The sequence below is a fragment of the Callionymus lyra genome, chromosome 8, assembly GCF_982586985.1.
Source record: "Callionymus lyra chromosome 8, fCalLyr1.hap1.1, whole genome shotgun sequence".
NCBI classification, from domain to species: domain Eukaryota; kingdom Metazoa; phylum Chordata; class Actinopteri; order Syngnathiformes; family Callionymidae; genus Callionymus; species Callionymus lyra.
The window spans coordinates 22,540,788-22,567,318 of record NC_141825.1 but is presented as its reverse complement, the minus strand read 5'-3'; the positions used below and the strand labels follow the sequence as shown (position 1 = coordinate 22,567,318).

Here is a 26,531-nt window from a genome sequence, read left to right as displayed (position 1 = left end):
GGATTGCACTGTTTCTTGAGCTGCGGAGGACGTAAAGACTGCTGCCATCTAGCTGCCGGAAGCTTAATTGCGACACAAAATCCAAACAACGTAGAAAATATTTGCATGGTATTTGTGGGAAATTTTAAATGTACAGGCTTTACACAGCTACATTAACATTTGATAATAACAATATCATAAGACATTTTTTTCACAACCCATAATGCAACTGTAATGAAATGATAAAGCTCATGGAGAGCAAAGTAAAACATGACTCCTCCCTTTTCCAAAACCACAAAACCATCATACCGAGGCTTCCCATAAACAGACCACATCATAATGACGTGGTGCCTTTTGGCAAGGCTTCAAAAACAACAGTGAGAACTCACTCTTTGGTCGTTCAGAGGTTTGTCGCAAGTGATTTCAACTGGCAACTGTAAAATAAAAAACTATTTCACTGAAACTAAATTTAATAATTTTCCATGACGGGGAAGGAGTCAGTTGGATCTGACCGGATGAAACCACCTCGGCAGAGTTCAGTGTGATGGCCGCTGAGGTGAGAAGCAGCTTTGGTGTGAAACTCGGGGTGATTAGCACAGCGGCGGGGGACGGAGCAGCAGGAGCATCTAAGGAAGTCGCTCAGAGATGACCTGACATTCCCTCAGACGGCGAGAACCTTCAGTCGGCAGGTTTCGCTTCCACAGACCGCCGCCGCCGCCGCCAAGGATCGTGCTTATCAGAGCGTTTTTTGTATTCGTAGACGAAGAACTAATTAGTGGAAGAGATGATGCCCTGAAAGACTCAGCATTATCTGGCATGAGTGAATGAGAGCTGGATTTGTTAGGGAATTTTAAAAAAAACACACACGGTGAGGAAACTCAGCAAGAGATATTTGGATTACTGGGTCAATCCTTCTGAAAAACAAGTTTTTACTTGGTATAAATCAGAAAGTTTTGTTATCAGTACCATAAAGCAGTGCAGGAAGTTATATCTAAAACAGGAGTCGCATTGACATTTAGACGTTCTGACTAGAACCAGGATAAATTCATCATCTTATCGATCGACTATCAATTCATTGATAAGCAGCGATTTTTTTTCTGATAACCTCAATTTCCCTCTGAATAGTTTCTTTTTCTGCCGTTTCAAACATAAAATGCCTTCTTGTGATACAAATCCTTACGTTATAAATATGCAAATCATATCCCATAATCAAAGATTTATTCTGGGCTCAGTGAAGAACAGGTTATAATAAAAAAAAATCAGCTTTAAAAGCTGAGGTTAAATATATATTAACCTTTGAAATAACATTTTACTTTGATTCAAAGTTTTTTTTTTGTTGTTTTTTTTTGTAAAAATAAATAAATAAAATATCTGATCTGTGATTGTTATTTATTGTATGAGGCAGATTCCAACGATGAAGTCAACATTAACACTTACAAGAACGTTGGTTATTGTTGACTTTTAGGCGTCCACTGAAAGTTTATCTCGTCTCTACAGAACAGCAAACTTAACTGCTTCCTTTTGTTCCGTCTTCCTTTTTCCTTTAATCTGCTCATATTCTTGGTCGTGATGATTCTCTAGATCGCAAAGAGTCACCAGGAAATACGGGTTTTCAAAACTATTAATTGCAAACAATTTATTTTAATCAATTAATTTATTATCAACAATAATCAATTCATTGTTTGCATCCTTAGGTGCAATGTGGCACCATGTACCTGGGTATTACGGAATATTTTATTTGTGCAAATTGAGTGTTTTCTCGTTTAAATACAAGTTCAATTATGTTTAGCTTGGTTATTATATTCAATAAATGTTGGCATGATAGTCAACTGCAGTAATAATGTTGTTAGTAAAATATGAGTCAAAACACTTAACGTAAAATACAAAACAATATATAAAATTAAATAAATAAAAACTTGATAAGATAGTTTGGCCGTACTCTATGGTACCACTACCATTTCACTTTTAATTGTTTTTTCAATTTCAATTCTAACAAACTAATAACTTCATAACCAATGCATAATTATCAATTAACGGCCTGTGTTTTCTGCAAAATAAGAGCTTGATCACATGATTAATCTATAGGTAGCGAGAGAGATTCTGTCTATGCTGAAAACCTGCAGTTGAGTAATGGCGCTCACGATCTTGTTGTCTAGACAAGTTTACATCCAAACCACCATGATCTATACGGCTGTGGTTCACCTGAGTCGGATGGCAGGGTTGAGACACTCGAGGGTCGACGAGGCAGACGGATGCCGTAGTAGCTTCTGAATGCTTGTAAATTCAATTGCGTTCCGTGCGATGCATTACCCAGAAACCAACAGGGAGATGGTAAGTCGTGCTGGGAGCTCCAATCGATTAATGGCCGGAGGAGGAAAGAAAAATGGAGGCGATTGTTTCTACGCTGACTGGACGTGGTCGGCCAAGTCAGTAATAGGAAACCAAGAGTGGTCGAAGTCATTGACTACTAGCTGTCAAAAATATTCACCGTAAACATAAATGTAGCTGATTTATCTTAGTTAATTAACATCACTTGCTACTTAGATACAAATACCCATCAATAATACGTTACCGATCTGATACCAGTGTTGAAATATTACTCTTTTGCCAAACTGTGAGATAACACTGGTCATGCTTTAAAAAAGAAAAAAGGTTTTAAACAGTTGATTTAAATAAAAAACAACTTTTTAGTTCCAATGTTTACCAGTATTTTGAGAACATAAAGAAAAAACAGTTATACTGTTAACGTCATCAAGTATCATTTGTTTTTATTATAAACAAATAACATGCACATATTAATAGCGTTTGTTCATTTTTTTTGTGCGTATCCCGGCGATGGCTGAGGACGAGAGGATACAGTCTACTCCGGCAGCTTTTAAATATTCATATATATTCATATTTGGGTTTAAAAACAAATGAAAATAGATACAACTTTGTCAAGAGTCATGTGGTCTATAGCCTTGGTCCTACAGTGTCACGATATATGGTATCGTGATTGAGTGATGCTAACTGTCATAACGCAAGCTAGCACTAACTATAGTGGCGTCATCATGGAAATTGATGTCGGTAGTCATTAGTGTTCAGAAGTGCACTGGTATTGGTGAACCATTGACATAACCTCACATTTATTCACCACAAGACTTATGGTATGTTTGCGTAAGGATGTTAGGGAAGGACATACAGAGGTCATCATCGCCACAAGGTGGTCAGTCAAACAGTCTCTCTACAGTTTGGTTAGAAAAGAGAAGTTTCCTAAATTGAATGTGTTCTGGGGCCAAAAAAATACTGTTGTTTTGTTTCCATGTTTTCTGCTGTCTTCAATATGGTGAGCAGAAGCAAAGCAAAAGAAAAATCTGGCTTTCCATGAGTAACCCAGATACTTACACCTAGCAAGAAAACTGTTTTCACTTAAACATTTTTTCTAGAATACTTAAAGGTCAACTAATATATAAAAACCCAACTCTCCCCCGTCTGAAATCTGGGCGAACGAGAGGTTACGAGAGCGCAGTGCATTATGACGTGATAATGGCTTCGACTCCTCAGAAAACGCATAAAGCTCGTGAACTTAATGCTTTGATTTTCCAACATCAAACAAACTTGCCAATGTTTAATATAATTAAAAAACTCAAAATAAGGATCTAACTCGACATTTCAAGTCAAACCAAAATCCCACTCTTGCAACATCCCGGCCTCGACAGCCTACCATTTTGGAATGACTCAGAGCCATTCTTTGACATTTAGATTACAGCGTCTCGTCTGTTTTCCTCCAATCACTCCCCCTCTTCCTTCTTTAACACATGTGGCGTCTCAGCCGCTGTCCTGCCAACATGCCTGAAGAAAAACACAGCCTACGTTTCCCTCCTTCTCGTTCCTTGGGTGTCAAACCTTTTGGTTCAAGAGTTCCTGAGAAGATGTCAGACTAGTACAAAGCCAACCCTACATATATTTCCTAAAAGTATATGTTTGAATATATTTTTTTCTCCTCTTTACTGCCTTTTATTTGCCCTTTTTATTGGTTTTGGTTGTATATTTTTTTGTAGCGCTTTTGTTAAATCAATGTATATAATATTAAATATAATACAATTTATTTGTCGCACTCCTTGTTGTTATTTCTTTATCATGCATTTTTAATCATATTGTTTTTACTAAAGATCTTTGTTTAAAGATCTTTTTCTGCCTTTTATTTGCACTTTTTATGGGTTTTGGTTTTTATACTCTTCATTGTGCTTTTATATGGTACTATCTAATAAAGCTGATTTTGGATTGATATATTTTATTATAAATGGTAAAATATATGAAATATGCTATATTTTATATATTATAATAAAATGATATGCAACTTATTTAAAGTATATAGAATATTTATAGTATATATAATGTGGCCCAGAGGAAATAATTTGCTTTTCCTGTGTTTACATGTTGTTTTTTAATTTTAAAAAAGTTAATTTTTTATGTTTTAAAAATATGGGGGGAAATGTGGGATATTTTAGCAGCTTAAGTTTTTATGCAAGCACATAAACTGAATGTTTAACATATTAATGTGTATAATGAAACTACATGCAATATTTGAAATGCTTCAGTATTTAATTTTTTTGTAGAATAATGGAAAATTCGTATTTTTACCTTTTTACATTTGAAAGTAATATTTAATTTGTTTTTAATGTATTTTTTTATAGTGTTTCATGCAGATTAAAAGTGAAAGATGTAAATTGAAACAAAGAAACACTGTATCGTGTTGTGCGTTCCAAGCATTGTAGCAGCAAAGACACATAATAGAAAGCAGAAATAAAGACCTGAACAAACAACTGAAAATATGTTTTGTTCGGTGTCAGTTCAAAAACTCCCACCTCCTTTTGTGATGCCAGCGGCTGAAGTATCTGCAAAGAAGAAGGTCGTAGACTCTTCGATTTATATACAGAGATAAAGAGAACACCTTTTCTATCTTCCTGTGCTGCATTGTATCAAAAACAAAATACAAATGCTTGATATTTAAAAACAAACATTCTGTTTATTGTTTGTTGTTGGTGAAAATATGGAATTCTGTTAAATAGCATGTAACTATTCGGAATATGAAGGGTATAAGCTGAAGTAAAACGTACATTTTCCTATGAAAAAAACGGGATGTTCTTCATGCTAAACTTCTACTAATCTATAACTTGATAACTAAACCATAAATCCCACATGGGCGTGATAAGATGTCTTTCGTAAGATGAAAACCTGATGAAAGCGAGGAGACGGGAAGTTCAAACAGACCTATATGTATTGAAATATATAAAGAGGGGGGTTGTAGCAAGAGAGGATTACGAGCACGAGAGTGAGAGGAATGGTTGACCTACTTCCTGAGCACTTTACCAATCATACGTTTCCAGAGAGAAGATCCTGAAAATGAACATTAACAGCCTCCAACGGCCAGACACAGATGAAGGCATAACTAAATAAATACATTTGATACCCATTAAAAAGCAGAGACACTTGTTTTAAGATGGAGAAAGAACTTTAGAATTCAATGAAAATCAAGTTAGGGCAGGTAGATTATGTAGAAGCTTTTGTTCCATCCATTTATGGTTTGAACTGCCAGACCAGTCACATCCGTTATAACAGCAAAGATAACATGATTACATTCAATTTGATTATTTTAAAATGTATGAGGGACTACAAATATTAATGCTGCAAAGATAATTTAACAGCTGACAACAATTTTAATTCAGCAATAATTATTTCTTCAGCGAATTTTTAAAGGTTTTCAGTGGGATTTTTACATTTTAATCTCGTATATTTTTTCTACACATGTAGTACATCAATCAATCATACTAAGTGCGAATATGCCCCACTGGTTTTAATATTTGCTTGTCAAATAGTAATGTAAATAATAGTATGACCATACTATAGACTAGGGGTTTAAATTTTTTTTTTTTTTTCACAATACTATATTCAATAGCACTGTTTATATAAAGAAATAAGTATTAAAAACATAAAATAATATTTTAAATAAAACATACATTGTCATCTGGTGAAAAAGAACATCCTTTTTGGACTAATAAATAAAAACAAATCTAATCTACCATAGTCCTTTTTTCGTTTGTATTTTAATAAAGTGGGTATAAAATAAAATAATTCCATTATTTTTATATACAAATGACATTCAAATGTATTCACAGTGTTCATTTTTGTGTTTCAATTAAACTACCCGCAGCTAGATGGCAGCAGTCACTACATCCTCGGCAGCTAAAGGAACAAAGAAATCCCGACTGAGGACGAGAGGATACTTTTAAAGCCGATGTTTGGACACATTTTGGTTTCAAAACAAATGCAATCAGTAACGACTTCACAAAGAGTTATCTGGTCTGTAAATTCTGCAACACCAGAGTCAAGTACTCAGCAATACTACAAATATATCCTTGTTCCTACAGTATCACTATATGTCACAATATCTCGTATTGTTGCCCCTGTAATACTGCCAGATTTTTGCCAATACAGACTCTTGCCATCGACTGTATTTAAAAAACAATAATCAACATGTCGGTCACTGAATGTTGGTATTATTAATCTTTTCAAACAATTGGCTCTATGTGCCAGAGATCATGTGCTTCTGTAACCTCAAAAAAAGCAACAGACCTTTGTAAAAGAGTTTCATTGTCCACAGTGGAAATGATTCTTCTAAGGTCCTAAAAGGTCATTCTCCCAGGAAGAAGCCATTACTCAAACACAGGAGGTGGTGGCAGCATCATGCCGTGGACTTGCTTTGCTGCTGGAAATAAAGAACAATACCTAAAGTATCGAGGTACATTTTGGGGGCATGGATGGCTAGATGGCCTACAACTCATCTTCGTGAATTCAATGAACCAACTATTGCAAGATGCTTTTGTATATCCGTGTATATTAAAGGCAAAATACTGCCAAAAACAAATGAAATACAACGGAAATTATTTGAATCAATGAAACAATAAAAGGCCCTTTCCAAAAATTTGCAAAAATAAATAATTTAGTACACCTAACTGACCTAGAAGAAGGAAAGTTTACTTTGATTTAATGTCAGATAGTGTTAAAATGTGTGTAATTTATGAAGTGTAATATTACCTATATGCCTTTTCTAATTTTTTTATTTTACTTTCTTTACATTTAGAAAAATTAAATAACCTACAATCTAAGCGACTCACTGGATTACTGAATATTAAAATCATCTCTAATAAACGCCTAATAGATTATACATTCACACACTCAGACATGCTCTTTCTACTCCAAACCCCCTAGTGGGTAGACCTGTCGTCTTCACTGAATGACAGCAATCCAGATGGGGGTTGGGGGGGGGGGGGGGTATGTAGATGGTCACAAAATAGCTGATAGTTGGAGGAGAGGAACTGGGGTAAAGGATGGTTGAGACTCTGAGTGCTTCTGGCTTAATTCCTGATCGTCATGTCAGTGGGTGGCAGTGAAACAAGACCTGGGTGCCTGAGAAAGAACGCCCGGGTAGGGGGGCTCCGGTTGCTAGGCAGCAAAACCATCGGAACAGGATGCCGGGTGGCTCAAAATAATTCCATGCTGAACAGATTTCTATTGGATATGAAAACTGAATGCAAAAAAGAAATTGCATTGCGAGGAAATAATCAAAGAAACTAAATTGAAAACGATGAATACAACGCAGTACAACAATACCATATATTTTGATACTGTAGTAACAGGGATATATTTGTAGTACTGTCCAGTACTAGACTCTGATATTGCAGAATTGACAGACCACATGACTCTTGACAAAGTCATTTGTTTTGAAACCGAAATGCGTGGAAACATTAGCTATAAAAGCAGCTTGAGTCGACTGTATCCTCTTGTCCTCAGTCATCAGATCTCTCAGGACTGTTCCTTTAGCTGTGGTGGACGTAATGACTGCTGCCATCTGGCGGTCAAATGTTCTATAATATCAAATAATATACCTTACTTTTCTCTGTGTTTCCTTCATCCAATTCCTATCTTATCTTAAACCCTGGTATCTTTATAGGTCAACCTCATGAACCTTTATCTACTTTGATTTTGAGCCAACCATCCAGTGGGCCACATGAAATGACTTGGAAGGCCAGGTTTGGCCCCAGAGCCTTGAGTGATGGAGTGAAGGACCCATGTGATTAAGGTTTTATCCTATACTGGTACCAAAAAGTAATCTTGAGAGCACCAAAAATGTGTAAATATAGTACCATCTTGTAAGTGGTATTCTAAATAATAAAAATAAAACTTTCTCTCACTATGTAGTGTCCTGGCCAGAAAATAAAAACACAGAATTTAGAGAAAATGGCTTTTCTCAAAACAATATTAGACAATAATTAGAAAAATGTAAATGCTAAAACTATACACAATTTTTTTTTTTAAGTTGAGCATGAAGAAGTAACAAGTCTTATTTGTCTTTGATACAACGAGATAAGCGTTCATTTTGAGCCCAGAGAGCAAGAAAATACGCTCTTTTCTTTCAATATATTTTGAATTACAGGAGCAGTCTAGGGATCTGCGGGAGGCTGGCGGGGAACAGTAATGATGAGTTATGAGCCACAGCGACGTCTATCAGAGATAAGAGCTTGTGATTCAAAGAGGCAACATTCATCGACATAAAGGGGAAAAGAAGGTGAAAAGAACATAAACAATCTGATGGTTGTAAATATGGGAGGGGCAGGAAAAGCCCAGCAACAGGGAATGCTTTAAATAGCTAGATGGTCGGAGATAGCATGACGCTGGAGAAAGCCTGATGGCTGGAAGCATGTGTGCCGGTATGTTTAACGTGTACGAGTCCAAGCGAAGCTTCATGCGTCCTCTGAGTCATGCGGCTGATCACATGACTTCCCGAGGACACCAATGCACATGATGGCAGCAGCTCAGTGCACAGACTCTTGTTACGTGACGCTCAGAAAATCTAATTATTGCATTAGTCCGCCTGAGATCGGACATTTAAGATGAATGTTAACGTCTGACCATAGGAAGAGAAATTCTCTCTTAGTCAGTTGTTTAAATCTGGTACATTAACACCAAAGCAGACGTCAGAAGTATTGATACTCAAACACCAGATACATGTAATACAATGCTAATGTATTAAACTGATGTTTGTCTGGTCAATGAACAAAATTATTTGTTAGTTGTTTTGTTTTTTTAATAGTATTATCCCAAGTATCTTGAAGCAGTGAGTTGAGGCATCTCCATCCTAGTTTCAGATTTTAGGTTTTATATTTGCAAGTGAAAATAATTACTTTTTAATATTGTGTCAAAATGCATTTATTTTCCATTTATTTGCAAAACTGAATTGTTAATTTATTGTTTGTTGTGTTCCCCATGTTCAGATATTTTTAATTGAATTTATAATTGATCTGAGATTCTGTTTTCCATGTTAATAAATATGCTCTATATTTATTGTTATACCCTTGTTATCTAAAATAGCATTGAGTATTATTGAATATCCCCAGGTATTATGTCGAGTTTGCAATATTAGTAACCCATCTCTACATCAAGCATCAATGCAGTATATTGGTTCGTACCGAAAAACGGTATTAATGTAATTAAGATGTGAATTTATACTGGTGTATACTGTATATAACTTTGGGGACTATTTCACTGCCGCACCACAGCAGAACTTATGGGCCAAAAGCTAAATTTTTTCTGGTTAACATACAACTGAAATCATGTTTAGCGTTATAAATATGTTCAATAAATATTTTGACGGAACACTATCAATCCAAGTTATTTACCTAGCTTTTAGATGGTCTGACTGCAAAAGTACTCGATGCTTATTGTAGTGACAGTGAGATCCTACAATAGTTTGATTTACTCTCTGAATCAAGACGACTGGCATCTTAATGGAGCCGCTGTCTAAGTCGTAGACGCTCTTCGAATCTCCCCTTCAACTTATCGTGAACTCCAGGATTTAATCAAGACAGGATCCAGAAGACGTAAAAGCCAACAAAAGATGGACAAAGTTACTATAGTTTTGTGCTTTGGTGAATTCATTCATGCGTTTCTAATGCCGGAATACAAAGGAAGAGTGCTCATCTACAAATGCTTTACACGCTAATGGCCTCTCTTACTCCAGCCTCCACTTAATGTCAATGTGACTATGTGAGATTAAAATGTCAAGCGCTCCAAGATATTTAGCCTAGAATTTGCAGTTTTCGGCGACATTGAAGCGCAGTTTCTTTGAGTTAGCAGTGGCCATGATCCAAGCTATTTTAATTGTAGTCGGGAATGTGTCGACTCCGACATCGGCGGATACTTTGTGGCTAATAAAACCAACCGGATAATTAGGAGGAAAAACAAAAGGTGCTTTGGAATAAAAGTGTCTTGATGCAAGTGAAATATCACTCCTTTTTTTTAACCAAATACACTTCCAATTCTATGCAATGACATGAATGACTAATAAATAATCCTCCTTTTGCTGATTGTATTTAAGGGCCACAGTATGTTACATTTGTACATTATTATTTCTTCAAATTCTTTTTAATATTTGGTTTGAATTTCAACCGTCATAACTCGGTAGAACTCTAGCTAATATCTTAGCGATGCATTTCACTGCTCAAACTTGACTGGACGACGGGTCTGTGAGTGCCCATGTGACCACCAAACTGCTCGGTGTGGTGTTTTTAATATTAAGTAATAAGTTACTTTTTCAAGATTAACTTGGTTCAGTAAGAGCCTATATCTAGTTTTAGTAACAAATTACAAAAAGTGAAACAGCAACAGTAAATTGTAGAATTTAGGCCATTGCAGTTACACTATTCCGACACTAGGGAACTAGGGCGACAAGTTTTTAAAGTGTGTAAGGGACCTTCAATTCTGTATAAACAATATTGATTTAGGACAGACTAGGGTTGTTGCAAGGAGCATGTCAGTACCAGCTTGCAAAAAATAAAACAATACCAGCTTGATTGGTACCGTAAGATCCAAATACACGTTTTTTTGGCCATTCTTCTACTTCGAGTTAAAACAAGACACCTCGTCTTATTGATAAACCTCAGCGTCGAGTCACATTTAGAAATACTTTGGATCGAGGTGGAGAAATGATTAAACTTTAAAAACCTGCAAACGTGTCTCTGAAGTTCAGAAGCTAAAGGAGGAAACACTGGAAAGACATCCTGAAGTGTTGAAAGAGTTCAAGGTGAGTGAATTTCAGTTCGATATCACTTATAAATTATAAATATGAAACTATCAACGAACAAACGTTCTGTTATTTAAGTGAGAGAGATACTTCAGTACGGTTTCACTCACTGCAGACGTCCATTAATAACACTTTACATTCACTTAATGTGACGATACGGTTAGTAATGTAACATTATGAGATGCTTTCTAAGGGTTGCTGAGCTCATTTTATTTCAAATAATATTTTTCCTTTACTGTAAATGTCTGATGAAAGAATTACAGGAATATTTGAAAGGCAAATAAAAAATGACATGTGATCTTTTCTATACTTGAAGGCTGATCATCACCACTGTTTGAATGAATAATAGTTGTAGGTTTTCTTATTTATTTGCACTTTTATACGACAGATGTTTCGGTTTGTTACTATACTTGAAGGCTGGTCAACACGGAATGTATAATACTTTGTTTATGTTTGTACTTATATGAAATAAAATGTTATCATCACCACTCTTTGAATGTGAAATTATAGTTAGTTTTCTTTATTTAATAAAGTTGTGTACTTCAAAGTATTGCTTCTTTTCTAACCATGGTTTCAAAAAGTATCTGTATTGGTATCAAGTACTAAAACTGTGGTATCTTCACGACCCTAGTACAGACACATAACCACCGTATGGTCGGGTATAATTGTATAGGTATATTGTACACATTTTATTTCAAGGCTAATGCAGAATATCAAGAGCTGCAAAGGTGATCCATAAAAACAACCTATAAAATGTTTTTGACTTTTATATCAATGGATCCATTTTGAATGGTGAACCTTATTATCGAGAAGGATGCCTGCTACCAGAAAACCACTTCAATCAAAGTTTATTTTCTTCCAAAGACACTAAATAATTCCATTTAAACCGCCTCCAACTCCACAGCTGGCAGCTGTTCTGTTAGTAAACTGATTGGTTCTAAAAATAAAACATTAAACGCTGTTTTTCTTCCATACACCGAGAGGGTTGGAGAATAAAAGCAGAGACTGGGGGTGGACGGGATGTGCCTAATCCTCGCCGACACCATCCTGCTTTGTCAGAGATGTTATTAGGCCTCCATTCGTCAACAGCGCATCTCTCACGCACTCCATCAACCTCACTCTGATTCAAGACGACAATCTCAGTGGAACTCCTTCAACCCTTCTTCCTTTTTTTAATTCTCTTCTCCTTCAATCTCCCGTCTATCTGCCCATCTGTCTGCCTCCAGGCTATGGAAAGGGCTTATCTGTGGCAGAACAAGCCGGCTCTTTGTTTCCACGAGCAATCTCGTTTTAATCAAACATGGATTGGATATCCATCCACCTGGGGACAGGAGGCCCGCGGGAATCCGTGGAACTATTTAGGCAAAATGAGGTCAGAGGAAGTTGACTTTTCAGGACTAAAAGATCCGATCTTAATAGGGAGAGAAGTCAAACAAAAGAATGAGACCAAACGTTAAAAAAAAATGGGTGGATTTGACGACTATGACGGTGAGATAAGAAGGTGCTCTTAATATAGTTTAGGTCAAGGATGTCAAACTCAATTATACAAGGGCTTGGAATATTTTTGCAGACTTGGTCATGATCCAAACTAAATTTATATGTACCACAGGATGTACGAGTCTGATATGAAAATAATATACCTTATTTTTCTCTGTGTTTCCTTCATCCAATTCCTATCTTATCTTAAACCCTGGTATCTTTATAGGTCAACCTCATGAACCTTTATCTACTTTGATTTTGAGCCAACCATCCAGTGGGCCACATGAAATGACTTGGAAGGCCAGGTTTGGCCCCAGAGCCTTGAGTGATGGAGTGAAGGACCTATGTGATTAAGGTTTTATCCTATAATGGTACCAAAAAGTAATCTTGAGAGCACTTAGCACTGTCCAAAAATGTGTAAAAATAGTAAAGTACCATCTTGTAAGTGGTATTCTAAATAATAAAAATAAACGTTTTATCAAAGTTATACTCTATTTATAATTTTGGGGCTAAATTAAGAGGATTTCAAAGCAAGGTGAAAGTGTGAAGGTGTGACTATATTTTTAGGTACAATCTGAATTTTAGTTTTTTAGACAAAAGTTTTATCAAGGAAAAATGATGCGAAAACCAACCATGATGGTAGTATCGTACACATCCATGTATCGTACCACCAGCACTGAGTCCTTTGATATTATGAAGAAAGAATTGGCAACTGATCTATAAGTTTGTCTTTTTTCAGTTGTACTCGGTGAAATCAGATGTGGTTTACAGAGGTCAAGATATTAGTAACTAAGTATTTAAACACATAACACGACAACAAAAGAAGGGTGATTCTTCAAAGCAACCATAAACACCTTAAAATAAACCTGATAAACAGTCCAGATGCTTCTAAAGCAGTATTTAAGTCTGAGGTAAAAACAGTCCTTCACACACTTTCTAATGCGTGGCCACTTCTGTAGAGAATTAAGAAATTAATTGTCCTCGGCAGCAAATTGTATCAGGAGCGTGAAATTGTTACATCTTGAAAACAAGCTTCTTATTCATGGACCGACAAACTCTCAGCAGACCCGAAATTCACCACATTTAGAGAGCGTGAGAACAGATGATTTCAAAGAATAAAATTTGTTTTAGGGAACATCAATTAACCAATTCATGTAGGAACAGAGACTAGTTCAAGATCACAGGACTTTCACCAGTTTTGTTGCCGGAATAGTTGATGACAGTCATTAGAGAAAGACGAGGGAACACGGTGCACCTTAGCAAAGGACCTTAGAGTCAAGTTTGTGCAGTAGATAGAAAAACTCAAATATGCAGTATAGCATCTTCTATGTATAAACAATAGTGACTCAAAACATCAAGTATCGGTATTCTTAGTGTAACTTTACAACAATTGGTCGTACATATCACATCTGTCAAAGTAAAACATTGTATAATCTGCATAAAAGAGATACTTGTTACTTTTGGCTTTAAAACACCTTTTATATTTTCATCATACTTCTATTGTAGTTTATAATTGAATAGGGTGCGCATCAAATTAATTTATGAAACATCTTTTTTATTTACAATTAAATGCAAACATTCACGGTGTTTGATCGTTTATATGTTGCTATTTAATTTGGAACAATGAAATCTTTCAAGATTACGGCGATGACTGAGGACGAGAGGATACAGTCGACTCCAGCAGCTTTTAAAGCCAATGTTGGGTGTAAGAACAGATCAATTCACTTGTATAATTCAACGTTTTTTTCAAGATAACATATTGATATTCAGCAGCACTGAATCATGACGTCCTCCACTACTAAAGAAACAATGAAATCCTGCCATATCCTGGCGATGACTGAGGACGAGAGGATACAGTGGATTTTTAAATTCAACTTTTAAAGCTGATGTTTGGACATATGAAACCAGTTACAACTTCGTCCAGAGTCATGTGGTCTGGAAATTCTGCAACACCAGAGTCAAGTACTCGACAATACTAATACTACAAGTATATCCTTGTTACTACAGTATTAGAATCTATCGCAATATATCCTATCATTGCCCCTGTATTGTGACACGTATTATATCACCAGGTACTTGCCAATACAACCCTCTAAAAGACTGCGGATCACTTGTTCATCCTCCCTCAGGATAAAAGTTCGTACTGCATCTGAAATATTGCGGAACACGTTTGAAAAAGGCAGCCACACATCCAACAAAAGATTTTCACAGTCAGGTCCAGTAGTTGCGTCATCATGTTCATGATCCTTCAAATCCATGGTTATGTTCTCAAGCCAAAAACCTGCTCACCAAACGTCCAGTAAGCTTCTAACTAATGTAACAACCTGGCCACTCTCCACCAGTCACCATCCAGGAGAACAATAAAGCTGATCTGTTCAGCGACAGGTGCAAGTGTAGATTTTATCAAAGCATTCATTTCATCTTTCATAAGCTACACAAAGACAACGGTGAGGAGCGATTCCAGCTCATCCTCATCTCCTCTCAAGTTCATAGGCTTCTCTGGAGAGACCGGTGTCCCATTTCATCCCACAAACGCATCGATGGTTTCCAGCAAATCGGGGGGACTTACCCTGAGGGCTTCGATGACCAGGTCACGAGCCTCCAGCTCGCCCTCCATGATGCTCAGCAGGGTCAGCAGCTCCGGCTTGCTCAGGTTATCCATGTTAAACTCACATTTCTGCAAAGACACATAACAATAAATATTACAATTGATTAACGAACCTAAGGAATGTCTTCACTGTAGCCACGAGGAGTAAAATAATAACTTCAGAGAACACTGGAGGCTTTTTTGAGGCTAGAAACTATTTCTTATTCAGGTTACCTTTGAGCTTTGACCACAGGCAACTGGTTAAGTGTTGTTAAAGAGGAGGAAAGCGAGCAGTAAAAACTATGTGCTGCTGTGTACTTGTTGCAAACAGAGTTTACAGTGTTCCAACAGCTTAAGGCAATTTAAATCCAGACTTTTTAATTCAATTTAAAATAAATAATGACAACTTTTTTTTAATAAAACATAACTTTTCTGACTGTAAGAAATAAAAAAAACAAGAGTCAATGAAGAAAAGAAAATACATACATTCTACCAAATATTAGGCATTTGTTAATTCCTGTTAATCATTTATTTTTTAAAATACTTATTTATAATAAAAAAAATCCTTGATTTTTATAATTAAATGCATTAAAATACCAATGAGGGTAGTATTTTTAGATTCATGAATTTAAAGCATTTTTATACTTTTTAAAGATCTATAACTTATCGGGGGAACTCTAACTACCAAAGCTTGTGAATAATATATAATATATTATATATATAATGTGTATATAATACACACAAGGCAGCATCACTCCTGAAGTCTCTTCTTACCTCAAAGCAAAACCTCTCCAATTACATTTGGCCACAACATTAGGCACCGCCCTGGTCTGAATGACTTTAATTGGGGGGTGAGCGGCCGTTTTTACACCCTTTCACACCCAAGACTTGAGTCAATGACTGCAGGATCACAACTTGAAAAACAGCCAATACATTTTAGTCGGTACAGTTCAGTTTAAATCAGGCCTGCAAAGATGAGTCATTTGTGTGGACGATATTGCAATTAATAGAGATGATGAATGTAAAAAGGATTGGAAAGTTACAGAAAGTATACAATAAAGTATTTTTCAAAATATAATTTAAAAAGTTGCTTTCATAAGTGATGTCAATTCCGTGCTCAGTGTTTTACGTCTGGAAGTATTCATAGTGTAAGTGTCAACAAAATGGTACATCAAAAAAACATTTGAAAAAGGTTTTAGAGGCAAATTTGTGGTACGATCATGAAAAAGTAGCTTAAAGGTAAGAAGAATTATATTCCCATCTAGGTGGTATTAGGGTTGTGGCTTTGGAGTTTTGAAAAGTATTAATACCATGGTAAAATATTGCAGAAAAATGTACCAAATAGAATTTTCCATTAACTTTAATTGTATGAGACACAGGGGATTGGACAATGGATTTGGTAACCATTCGTTTTTCTAATTAAGACATTAAAGAAAAAATTCACCTCCCTTGTCACTCTTTATTAATTGGAGGACTGTCCCTAGAGAACCATCTTGGCACTAGTCGTCAACTTTGTAATTCATCAGGACAATTCTATAGCATTTTTCGTTGTAAACGCGTTTGTGGATTTGACCTAAAATGGTCAATTCCCCTTCGTTTTACACTTTTTCACTGACGACCGGGCAAACTTTAAACCCGTAAGTTGACCTAGTAATTTGCTGTTGCCAGTATCACGAGGACTGTACAGTACTGTAAGAGGCGGTATCTTGAGAAAAGATGTCAGTTAGACTGTTGGTATCGCATTTGAATTTTTATTACTTTTTATTTTCCTGGTAATTCACTTTTATGTTAGATTTTATGCTAGTAGTGACGTGATGGCGTGACTGTAGTGAATTGAAAAAGTTGGAAAATAAAAAAAATTGATTCTAAGAGTCCTTTCCCCGAAGTGGATAAAGTTTGGGGTCAAAATTTTCGTTTTGGTGTGAACCCCCCCCCCCCCCCATTACAACTAAAGGCTCCCAACCAAAGGATCCCAAAGAGTGAACCATTCTGTGTAAGAGCTCCCCGTGCAGACATTTAAGTAGGTCTACTCACACTGTCAGGGAACACAACCACAGCTAACATTGGATAAAATGAAACCAGTTTGTTCCTGTAAAGATAACCTTCACAAACAGTTTGGAAAACATTCTTTTGGATAAGGACATACTTTGTGTTACTTTGCCAAAGTTTAAAAGAGTGTACGGGAATTGGGGATTGAATGAAAAGATTAAAGACTCCTTGTAGAAAAGTGTAAATATTAAGACTTAACTTTAGGATTATCTTTACTCTGGACTTTATTCATCATTATTATAACGATGTTAACATAGAAGAGTGACTTTGAAAGATGGAGGGTTTGAAATCCTTAAAGGTCTAAGGATACTCACATCAACCACAAACATGTTGAAGCTCTGATAACTCGAAGATATGCGAGTGACCGAAGACAACAACTGTTAAAGAAAATATTTGCTTGCAACATTTAAACAACTGTTAACTGAAGGAAAAGGGTTGGATGGCCAGAAAGAATAGATCTCCAAAGGCATTTCTGCATAGTGAGCAGGTAAGGGAAGTGAACACTAATTTGTTCCACGAGCCGTGTACTGTTGCGCCAAAGGCACGCAAAGCCTGGCTGGCATTCAGAGACTCACTGTTACCCCTCGGTCCACTTAATAAAGCCTCTGTCATTTCACTCCGAGCCACGAGGGAAAGGAAGTGCTTGCTCTGTGCAAGTTCTCCCACTGTGTCCAACCCACTTAAGCCTGTAAGCCTCACAAAGATCGAGGCTCTTTTACAAATTAGACAGAAGATATTCTATGGAGAAACCTTAGTGAGGGGAGCCGAGTGTGGACATTGAACATTTTAATATGATAAGTAGCAAGAGGTGTTAAAGTGATAGTTCACCCCAAATTAAAATCTCATTTTTAGGGGTTGGGGTTATTCTCAGTGTGCTGTGTGTTTTTGGAGTTATAGGCAAAATGCATGTCCAAAGGGACGCTTGAAACATCCACATACATCAATATTTTAGTTCTGTGGATCAGAATCTAGTGATGGTTCCTGAACACGGTTCAGGACCAGAGGAGAGAAATCCTTCCAGGCTGTTGCTCCTTTGGAACCATCTTCCTCTGTGTTTGATGATCTACTGACTCCTTCAAGAAACATCTTAAGACTTTCTTATTTGTCCAGGCATTTTCTTAATTTTCTGGGCCTCCTGTGTTTGTCTTATGTGTCTTGGCCTTTTAAAGTATTTGTGCATTTTGTGTATTGTTGAAGCGCTTTCTGATCCTGGTCTGGAAACGCGCTCTACAAATAACCTTTACTTACTTACTTACTTACTTTATTAATGTCCTTTGTTTATTTTACACCCATAAGTAAGCAACAGCCAGTTAACCCTTGTGTTATCTCTGGGTCAAGGTGAACGACCTCCCTGGCTTCCAGAAATACATACTGTGGTGGAGGTCGATCACCTTGACCCAGAGACAGCACAAGGGATACCACAAACACGTTTGTTTTCAGGCAATCGGATCACCTTGACCATTAGATAACACAAGGGTTATTACATCTTTACTCTGAGCTTTATTTATATAAGTGGCTTCTGCTACTAGTAGAAAATGCTAGTTACTCGAGCTGGTGGATCATGACACAAATTGAAAAGCTTGTTGTGTTTCTTGAGTTCAGAAGCCTTTAGAAAATCTTCTTTGGAAGCACCTTAAGCTATTTCAATAAAACACAGTTTTGTACCGCAAGCAATTGCCAATTGTCCTGAACAAGGCACCGCAATGCAGCTCCCACTCTGGTAAAAGCAAAACGATACAAAGTCAGTGAAAATCCCTCAAAAGGTTCTTGGATTAAAATGGTGATCCAGAATACCAGCTGCCTTTAAAACCCATTTTATTTGTCTCATTATCAACAAATCTGCAGACAGACCAACAAAAATCAGCACACAACATTAAGCTATTGTGATGATTCAAAATCTAAATTGACATTAAACTCACAAAGGTGCGATTGTCTGCACAACGCTCCGCCCCAAACAGGTTTGTCCAGGACACCATATCATACACACTTGCTTATTTGTTGCACTATTTTCAACTTCAAATGCATGCACATGATAACAGGTTAGAATACAGGATATACCAATATGTACCAATGTTTCAATTCAAGCACATACAAAAAGAAATTGACTAAGATCTAAAAATGGGGCCATACTGCAAAGTCCCAAAACCTTTTATAGTTCTATATCAAAAATGTATGCTGAACGGTAATGGAAAGACTCTGGAAGGCATTGAGCATATGCCGTGTCATGAATAATTGAAAGATTTTGGATGACCCCACTGTAACGCCGGGGCGAAACTCTTGAACGATAAAAAATAAATTCAGTCTATTTATGTAAAATGGTAATAGTTTCGCAGTCATATCGCCTTTTATCTATTTCCATTAGAAGCATAGAGCTTATATTACGACATAATTACATTCATGTTGCAGTGCTGTCCATTTGAAACAAAACCAAGACTATTAAAACGATGACTCAATTAAAGCCATCGACACGCGTCTAAAATTCATAAAAACTAGAGAAGACACTTAATAACTGGAAGTGAATTCACTTCACTTTTACTAAAACGTGTGGGCGGGGGTTCAATTGATCTCTGACCCCGCTCTGGATCGAACCCTCGAGAGCCCCCCACAAACAAAAAACTTCCCCCTCCTTCGGCCAACAACAGAGACAGGGGTGAGCAAAGAGCTTTATTTAACCACGGCAGGCATGAGCGTGGTGGTGTGTGGGGGGTCGCGGGGGGGCAAAGTGGGAGGGCATGGAGACGGAAGTCCACTTTTGTCAGTATAGAGAGTGTCTTGGCAGAGTTCAGGAAAGTGGAATCCGTGCCTCTGGAGCACCTGTTCAGCACACCGCTACATGTAAGAGTAACCTCCAGGCACTTGCGAGGGAGCTCGGGAAAAAAAAAAGGAGGCCGAGCTGACATGATACTCCCAGCTGTGTCAGCTGAGTCACTGAAATTAAGACCTATTTAGAAAGGTGTCTGGTGAACCAGCCCCTCACTTGGCCCCTTTTTTTCTTTTCCTGCGACCATGCTGCCCTCGAACCACCCCCACAGCTCTTCTTGCTACCATCTCACCACTCGAGCCCACCCACACTACCACCCACCCGGCTCTTGCAATCATTTAGCACCTCTTCCGATGTCCCGCAAATCTGTTTGGGACTGATGGACGAATTCCCATCCAGCAGAGGCCGAAACCCACCACCGACCAAAAAAGGCTATTCCTGCGACACGGACCACAACAGGTATTGGCTATAAGCAAAAGGTCAAAGGCTCCTTGACCTCCCGCTGGCAAGTGGCTGATCAATTTGCACGGGGGGGGGAACCCGAGTGCAGACGATCCAACTTGTTAAAGGGCAAGTGGGATAATTTACACAGAAGTGTGCGTTAACAAAGAGTTCTGGGCCAACAAGAAGTTCACACTACCCTATATCGTGATACTTTTTTCATGATACAGTATGGATAGTAAACCTCACTGTATCGATCATTTTTTTCTACTTTTCTACTTTACATTTAAATTAAATATAACATCTTTCTGTTAACAATTACTGTGCAAACTGTCGCAACATGTTTGTGTTTCAGTTAAACTTACAGCCGCTAAAAGGCAGCAGTCATTACGTCCTCCGCAGCTAAAGGAACAATGAAATCCTGCTGAATCCCAGGGATGACTGAGGATAAGAGGATACAGACTTGTATCACCGTCATGCTCAACTTGTAAAAAAAAATTGTGCATGGTTTCGGCATTTCACGTTTTCAATAAATGTCTGTATCGATACACTAAAATATCAAGTTATTTTTTTCTGACAATTCTTTATCAATATTCAACAGCACTGTATTCTTCTTGTTTACAATTAACATGCAAATATTACCACAGTTTTACAATTATTGAAAATATTACCAGTTTGTTCATTTTTGTGTTGCTATTAAACTTCCGGACGCTAGACGGCAGCAGTCATTACGGCCTCCACCGCTAAAGGAAAATGAAATCTCGGCAACGACTGGGGACAAGAGGATACAGTCGACTGCCGCTTTTGAAGCTGACGTTTGGACATATTTTAGTCTCGAACAAATGAAAACAGTAACGACTCCATCAAGAGTCGTGTGGTCTGTATATTCTGCAGCACAGGGGTTAAGTACTCGACAATACTACAAATATATCCATGTTACTACAGTACTGCGACACAACGTATCGTAATGTTATATGTATCGGATCGCCAGATTGTTGACTACTTTCCTTTTTACTACAGTTTCACAATATATCGCAGATTGCAGTATATGACAATATATGGAATCATTCCCTCTGTATCATGATATGTAAGGTATCGCCAGATTCTTGCCAATACTGTAAAGTGCTGAAGGGTTCTGGCGAGGATGGTTTGTAGGAGACAACCATTGTTTTCCTCAATATACCACTTAGTCATACTCACAATGGAGATGCATTGCAGACTAGCTCTATAAACAGCAGACTGTCCTCTCCATTTGCAACATGAATAAAGCTTTTATTAGATGGAATTTTAAAGAAAAAAGGAAAATTGCTGGAACAAATGACCTGATTCCTTCCATCAACAGCTGTGGATGTTCAGGACAAAAGAACCCTCGCTGAGACCTACACATGACACGGCTGTGGCTCCTCCGAGGAGAACCCTGAAGGACTTTCATTCACCCCCTAAACCTCCTTAGAAAACCTTGTTTTTCTCCCGCAGATCTCGCGATGCTCCCGCTGTTGCTTCGTTGTTTGTAATAGATGCGCATCGAGTTTCTCCGGCGGCGACACGACACCTCAGACCGAGACCCCATTTTTTCCTCTTACGTCGGTACTCACCGCGTCGACACTTCCCAGCACGGCGGCGGCCAGTGTCTGCACCGGAGGAGGAGGCTGCTCTCCGCTGGCTCCCTCCGACGCCATCTTCGTACTGTAGCGGTTCTGCGGGAGCGAGGGCGCATCCGGCGCGCTTTAACCCTCGCGCTGCTGCACCCGAGGCTCGCCTCTGACGGCCATGGAGGAGGAGAAATGATCCGAGGTTTTTTGCTAGGATTTGAGGAGGACGGAGAAAAAAAAAACGAGAGCACTTGTGGACACCGACGCCGAGACTCCCGTGTGTCGAGCGAGTGCGGCTGCAGAGAGAGAGGGGGGGGGGCGGGCGCAGCGGTGGGCGTGACGCAGGAGATCCAGATGCGAAGCGCCGGTGCGACCACTGTTTGATTGACAGCCGCGATGGTCGCTCTGGACAAGTTTACAACTTCCTACTGACCGTCAAAAATAACCCTAAAAAATGTTGTTTATATCCGTCTGAGTTAACTTGGAGAATAATTTATATTTATTTCCGCTCAATTGAAAATGTCAAAATGCAATGTTATCATTAATCTTACATGTTTACCAAAACATTTAACTTTTATTTTAATTACTACATACTACCACTCTCTTTGAGCTTGATGGATCTACTGACTCCTTTAAGAAACATCTTAAGACGTTTCTATTTGTTCAGGCTTTTCCTTGATTTTCTGGAACTCCTGTGTTGTTCTCAGTATTATCTTGATCTTTAAAGTATGTACTTTTTTGAGTATTGTTTTGATTGTTTAAGCGCTTTGTGACCCTGGTCTCGAAAAGCGCTATATAAATAAATATTACTTACTTACTTACTTACTTACTACTTAACTTCTATTCACCCTCATTTCGACTAAGGGTTGGGATTATTTCCATCGCTAGTTATTGACAAAAATGTATGTCCATGCTAATGTAAGTAAGTAAGTAAGTAAGTAAGTAATTTTTATTTGTATAGCGCTTTTCCAGACCAGGGTCACAAAGCACTTAAACAATCAAAACAATATTCAATAAAGTATATACTTTAAAGGGCAAGAAAAAACTGATAACACAACAGGAGTTCCAGAAAATCAAGGAAAAGCCTGAACAAATAGAAACGTCTTAAGATGTTTCTTAAAAGAGTCAGTAGATCATCAAACACAGAAGATCGTTCCAAAGCTTAGGAGCAACAGCCTGAAAAGATTTCTCTCCTCTGGTCCTGAACCGTGTTCAGGAACCATCAGTAGATTCTGATCCGCAGACCTCAGAGCCCGAGCTGGGGTGTAAGTCTGGATCAGGTCACTGATGGAAGGTCTGACCATGAATAGATCTGAAAGTAAGAACCAGAATTTTAAAGTCGATCCTGAAAGAAACTGGAAGCCAGTGAAGAGTTTTAAGGATCGAAGAAATGTAGCGACTGATGCTAAGTTGTCTTTTTCTTCCTCCGAAAATACACAATAAAAAACATCCAAATACCTCCATACTGCTCGTCTCTAATGTCCATCTGGTATTGAAGCCTGGACAACAGGGATTGTTGTAAAATAACTTAAATAAGTCTATATTTTATGTTCTTTTGGACGACGATGGAGACAACTGAGCTCCAGTCTCTACATTAAAATGAACATACATTGTTGTCTATAACTCTAAAAAGGAACAGATTACTCTGAGTTACATTAAATAAACAAAAAACAAACACATGAATTTGATATGATTCTTGTGTTGTTTTTGATTGTAAAAATTGTTTGTAAAAAAGCAACTCTACCACGCAAGATACAACTGTAAATACAAACCTGTTTTGTGCAGTTGTTTTTCGTAAATGTACCACCCTGTAACACACACACACACACACACACACACACACACACACACACACACACACACACACACACATATAAACTTGGACTACAGACCCACATAATTTGTATTATTTATTTTGTAACATTGTTTTTCTTATGTTGTTTTTGGTAGTTATACATTATTTGTTTAACTAAACCTTACCATAAAATATTAAAGAAACTGTAAATACAAATCTTTTTTTTAACTGTAATGTTAAAATGTATTTTTTTATTTATTGTTTGTTATTTACTTGATAGCTTTTTAGAGGACCACTTTCTTTCAAATCTACCACCCTGTAACAAATGTTATATTTAAAAAGTCAGGATCTTAATTTGGTACATCTCAATTGAGGACTTGATATTAATTAAAATATTTTGTATTTAATAAGCTAACAAGCTACATTTTAATTAAAAAAACACCAACAACTACATTCATTCTGAGGTTTTTCTTAAATCTACCACTCTGTAACCAAGTGTATATTTAAAGATCATAAACTAAATTGTATACATCTCAAAATAAATGATAAACCTATATTTAAAGTTCGAAATGTAAGACAAGAAAACATTTGAATAAATGTACAATAAATGAGTAACTCAGAATCAAATCCACTGTAGATGTAGCTTTGATTTTCTACAGGCTCCGCAGGAAACAGGCCCGTTGACTAAGACTAGTCTCTCTTTCATGGCTCAGTTATCTCAGCCCAGCAGAACCACGAAGGGACTCAAACCACACATGTGGGATTAACAGACGCTGATCCAGCTTGGTCACCCAGAACGAGGTTATTAAAATGTAGGTCATATGCGGCACGATTTACATGTACTGTGACACTCTCACAGCTTTAATGCAATTTTACCTTCTTTTTTTTTTAAACAAAAACCCATTGGCTTGAACAACCAACTCTGCTCATCATGTCTGGTTAGACTTGAGTTCTCATTTCCTGAATCTCCAACACTCCTTTCAATCGACTTGGCTCGTCGTGACACGGATCATTGTTGCGTCTCCCGGCAGCTCGGAAGCCTCTTCCTCCCCGCAGATGTCTGCTGGAGCGAGGGGGCAGCCGGGTGTTCAGCGCTCCGTCACTTAGGCCTCTGTGTGGAATCGATGTGTCAGTGGAGGAACGATCGGATCTCAGATCCTGGCAGAAGATTCACAGCCAGAGACACGAAGAGCCGAGACAGTCACTTGAATCGAGAGGATCGTAGGAGGAGGAGAGACGCCAACGTCTGAAACAGAGCTCCGTTCATCAAGGCTGACGATCAAGAAGAAATTCAAGAAAACTATAAAAGACAACTAAATAGAATTTGTCAAATTGAATCAAAACAGGACACGTTTTTTGTTTTGTTTCATGAGGGTCTTCTGTCCCCCTTTCTCTTGACCAGATCAAGATGCCCCCCCCCCTCCTAAAACCTTCTCTGAGAAGAACATGCTTCATTTTTTCATTAAAAAAAATGGATTTATATGAATTTTCATTTTCTTTTGCCCCCCTTTCCGCCCCTTACAGTTAATCAGATAAAACTAAGTTCTGGAAATCTTCCTTACTTTGTCTCTAATATATATGTATGTTTGAAATAACATTAAAATCCCCCCCCTACAATTAATAACAGCTACTTTAAAAACCTTTACTTAGTATCTTATATATATGGTGTATATTAGATCAAAATTTGACAAATTTGAGTTTTCAGGGGGGTCTCCTGTCCCCCCTTTATCCCTTTTTCTTGACTAGATTAAAAAAAATACTATATATATCCCAGACTTGCCATAGGATTCATATGTTTAATTGAAAATATTGGATTTATATACATTTTTATGGTTTTTTTTGCCCCCTTTCTCTTCCTCTGATTGAGTTCCGGGGAGGCATCTGAGTCATGTGGATTAGGAGACCCTTGATTTATCTTACACTTATGTGATATGTTTGTTTTTGCATGGACTCACTCGGTGTGACGAATGCGACACACAATCCGACACTACTGTGACACTCGGAGATGAACAATGCGTAGCTCCGTGTCCATTTGTTTGTCTTTTTCATCCTCCACCGTGACGCCCTTGTTCTGAACGATCTCAGGAATCACAAGCACGTCCTTGTCGCATTAAACGTCGGCATGAGGAATCTTCTCCGCCTTCGGAATCGAGAGGAATGCCGGAGCGAGGATTTCTTCCGTGAGAGATGAGCGCCGTGGACAGTAGGCAGGTGCTGCTTACTGAGCTGCTATTTCCTTCACTCCAACCATGCAGTCAGACCGGTAGCAAGGCGGGGTCACGACCCCGATACTTTGCTTCCACCGCCAAAAACATGACTTGAGCTCTCAATGGAATTTTCCGTTGGTTGTTTTTGGATTAAGTCCAGACTGTTAAATCTTTTCTCCAGTGCAATCATCAGAGTCTCTTACTATTATTTGACCTAAGATTTGAATTTAGATGATTATATCGGTAAAAAATGGACATAAGGGAGAGAATAATGCTGGATTTTTATGTTCCTTCAATATGGAAGTAGATCAGTTCCATTACAATATTAAATGATTAAATTAAACATTTTGTATTTTAAAAAAAAAATTAAAAAAATCTTATAATTGAATTTAATAATTGTTTGACGTCAGAAACAAGTGATTATTCGTGAGATGTAATATAAGATGTTTTAAACTCTGAAGTTAAAACTAAGTTTAAACATCGTCGGGATCTTTTTGATTGAGCGCTTCCATGTCGTCA

General features: G+C 37.6%; 1 protein-coding gene across 1 annotated transcript in view; it reads right to left on the bottom strand.

Moving 5' to 3' along the window:
- cttnbp2 (cortactin binding protein 2) overlaps positions 1-22,275 on the bottom strand; it is a 64,679-nt gene extending 42,404 nt beyond the window's left edge. Inside the window, exons 1-2 of the mRNA XM_087797350.1 lie at positions 22,014-22,275; positions 15,150-15,257 (exon numbers count right to left, since the gene is read on the bottom strand). Of these exons, the coding sequence (XP_087653476.1) occupies positions 15,150-15,257; positions 22,014-22,097 (192 nt within the window). The 5' untranslated portion in view covers positions 22,098-22,275. The remainder of the gene's footprint in view (positions 1-15,149; positions 15,258-22,013) is intronic.
- Between the last annotated feature and the right edge of the window lie 4,256 nt (positions 22,276-26,531).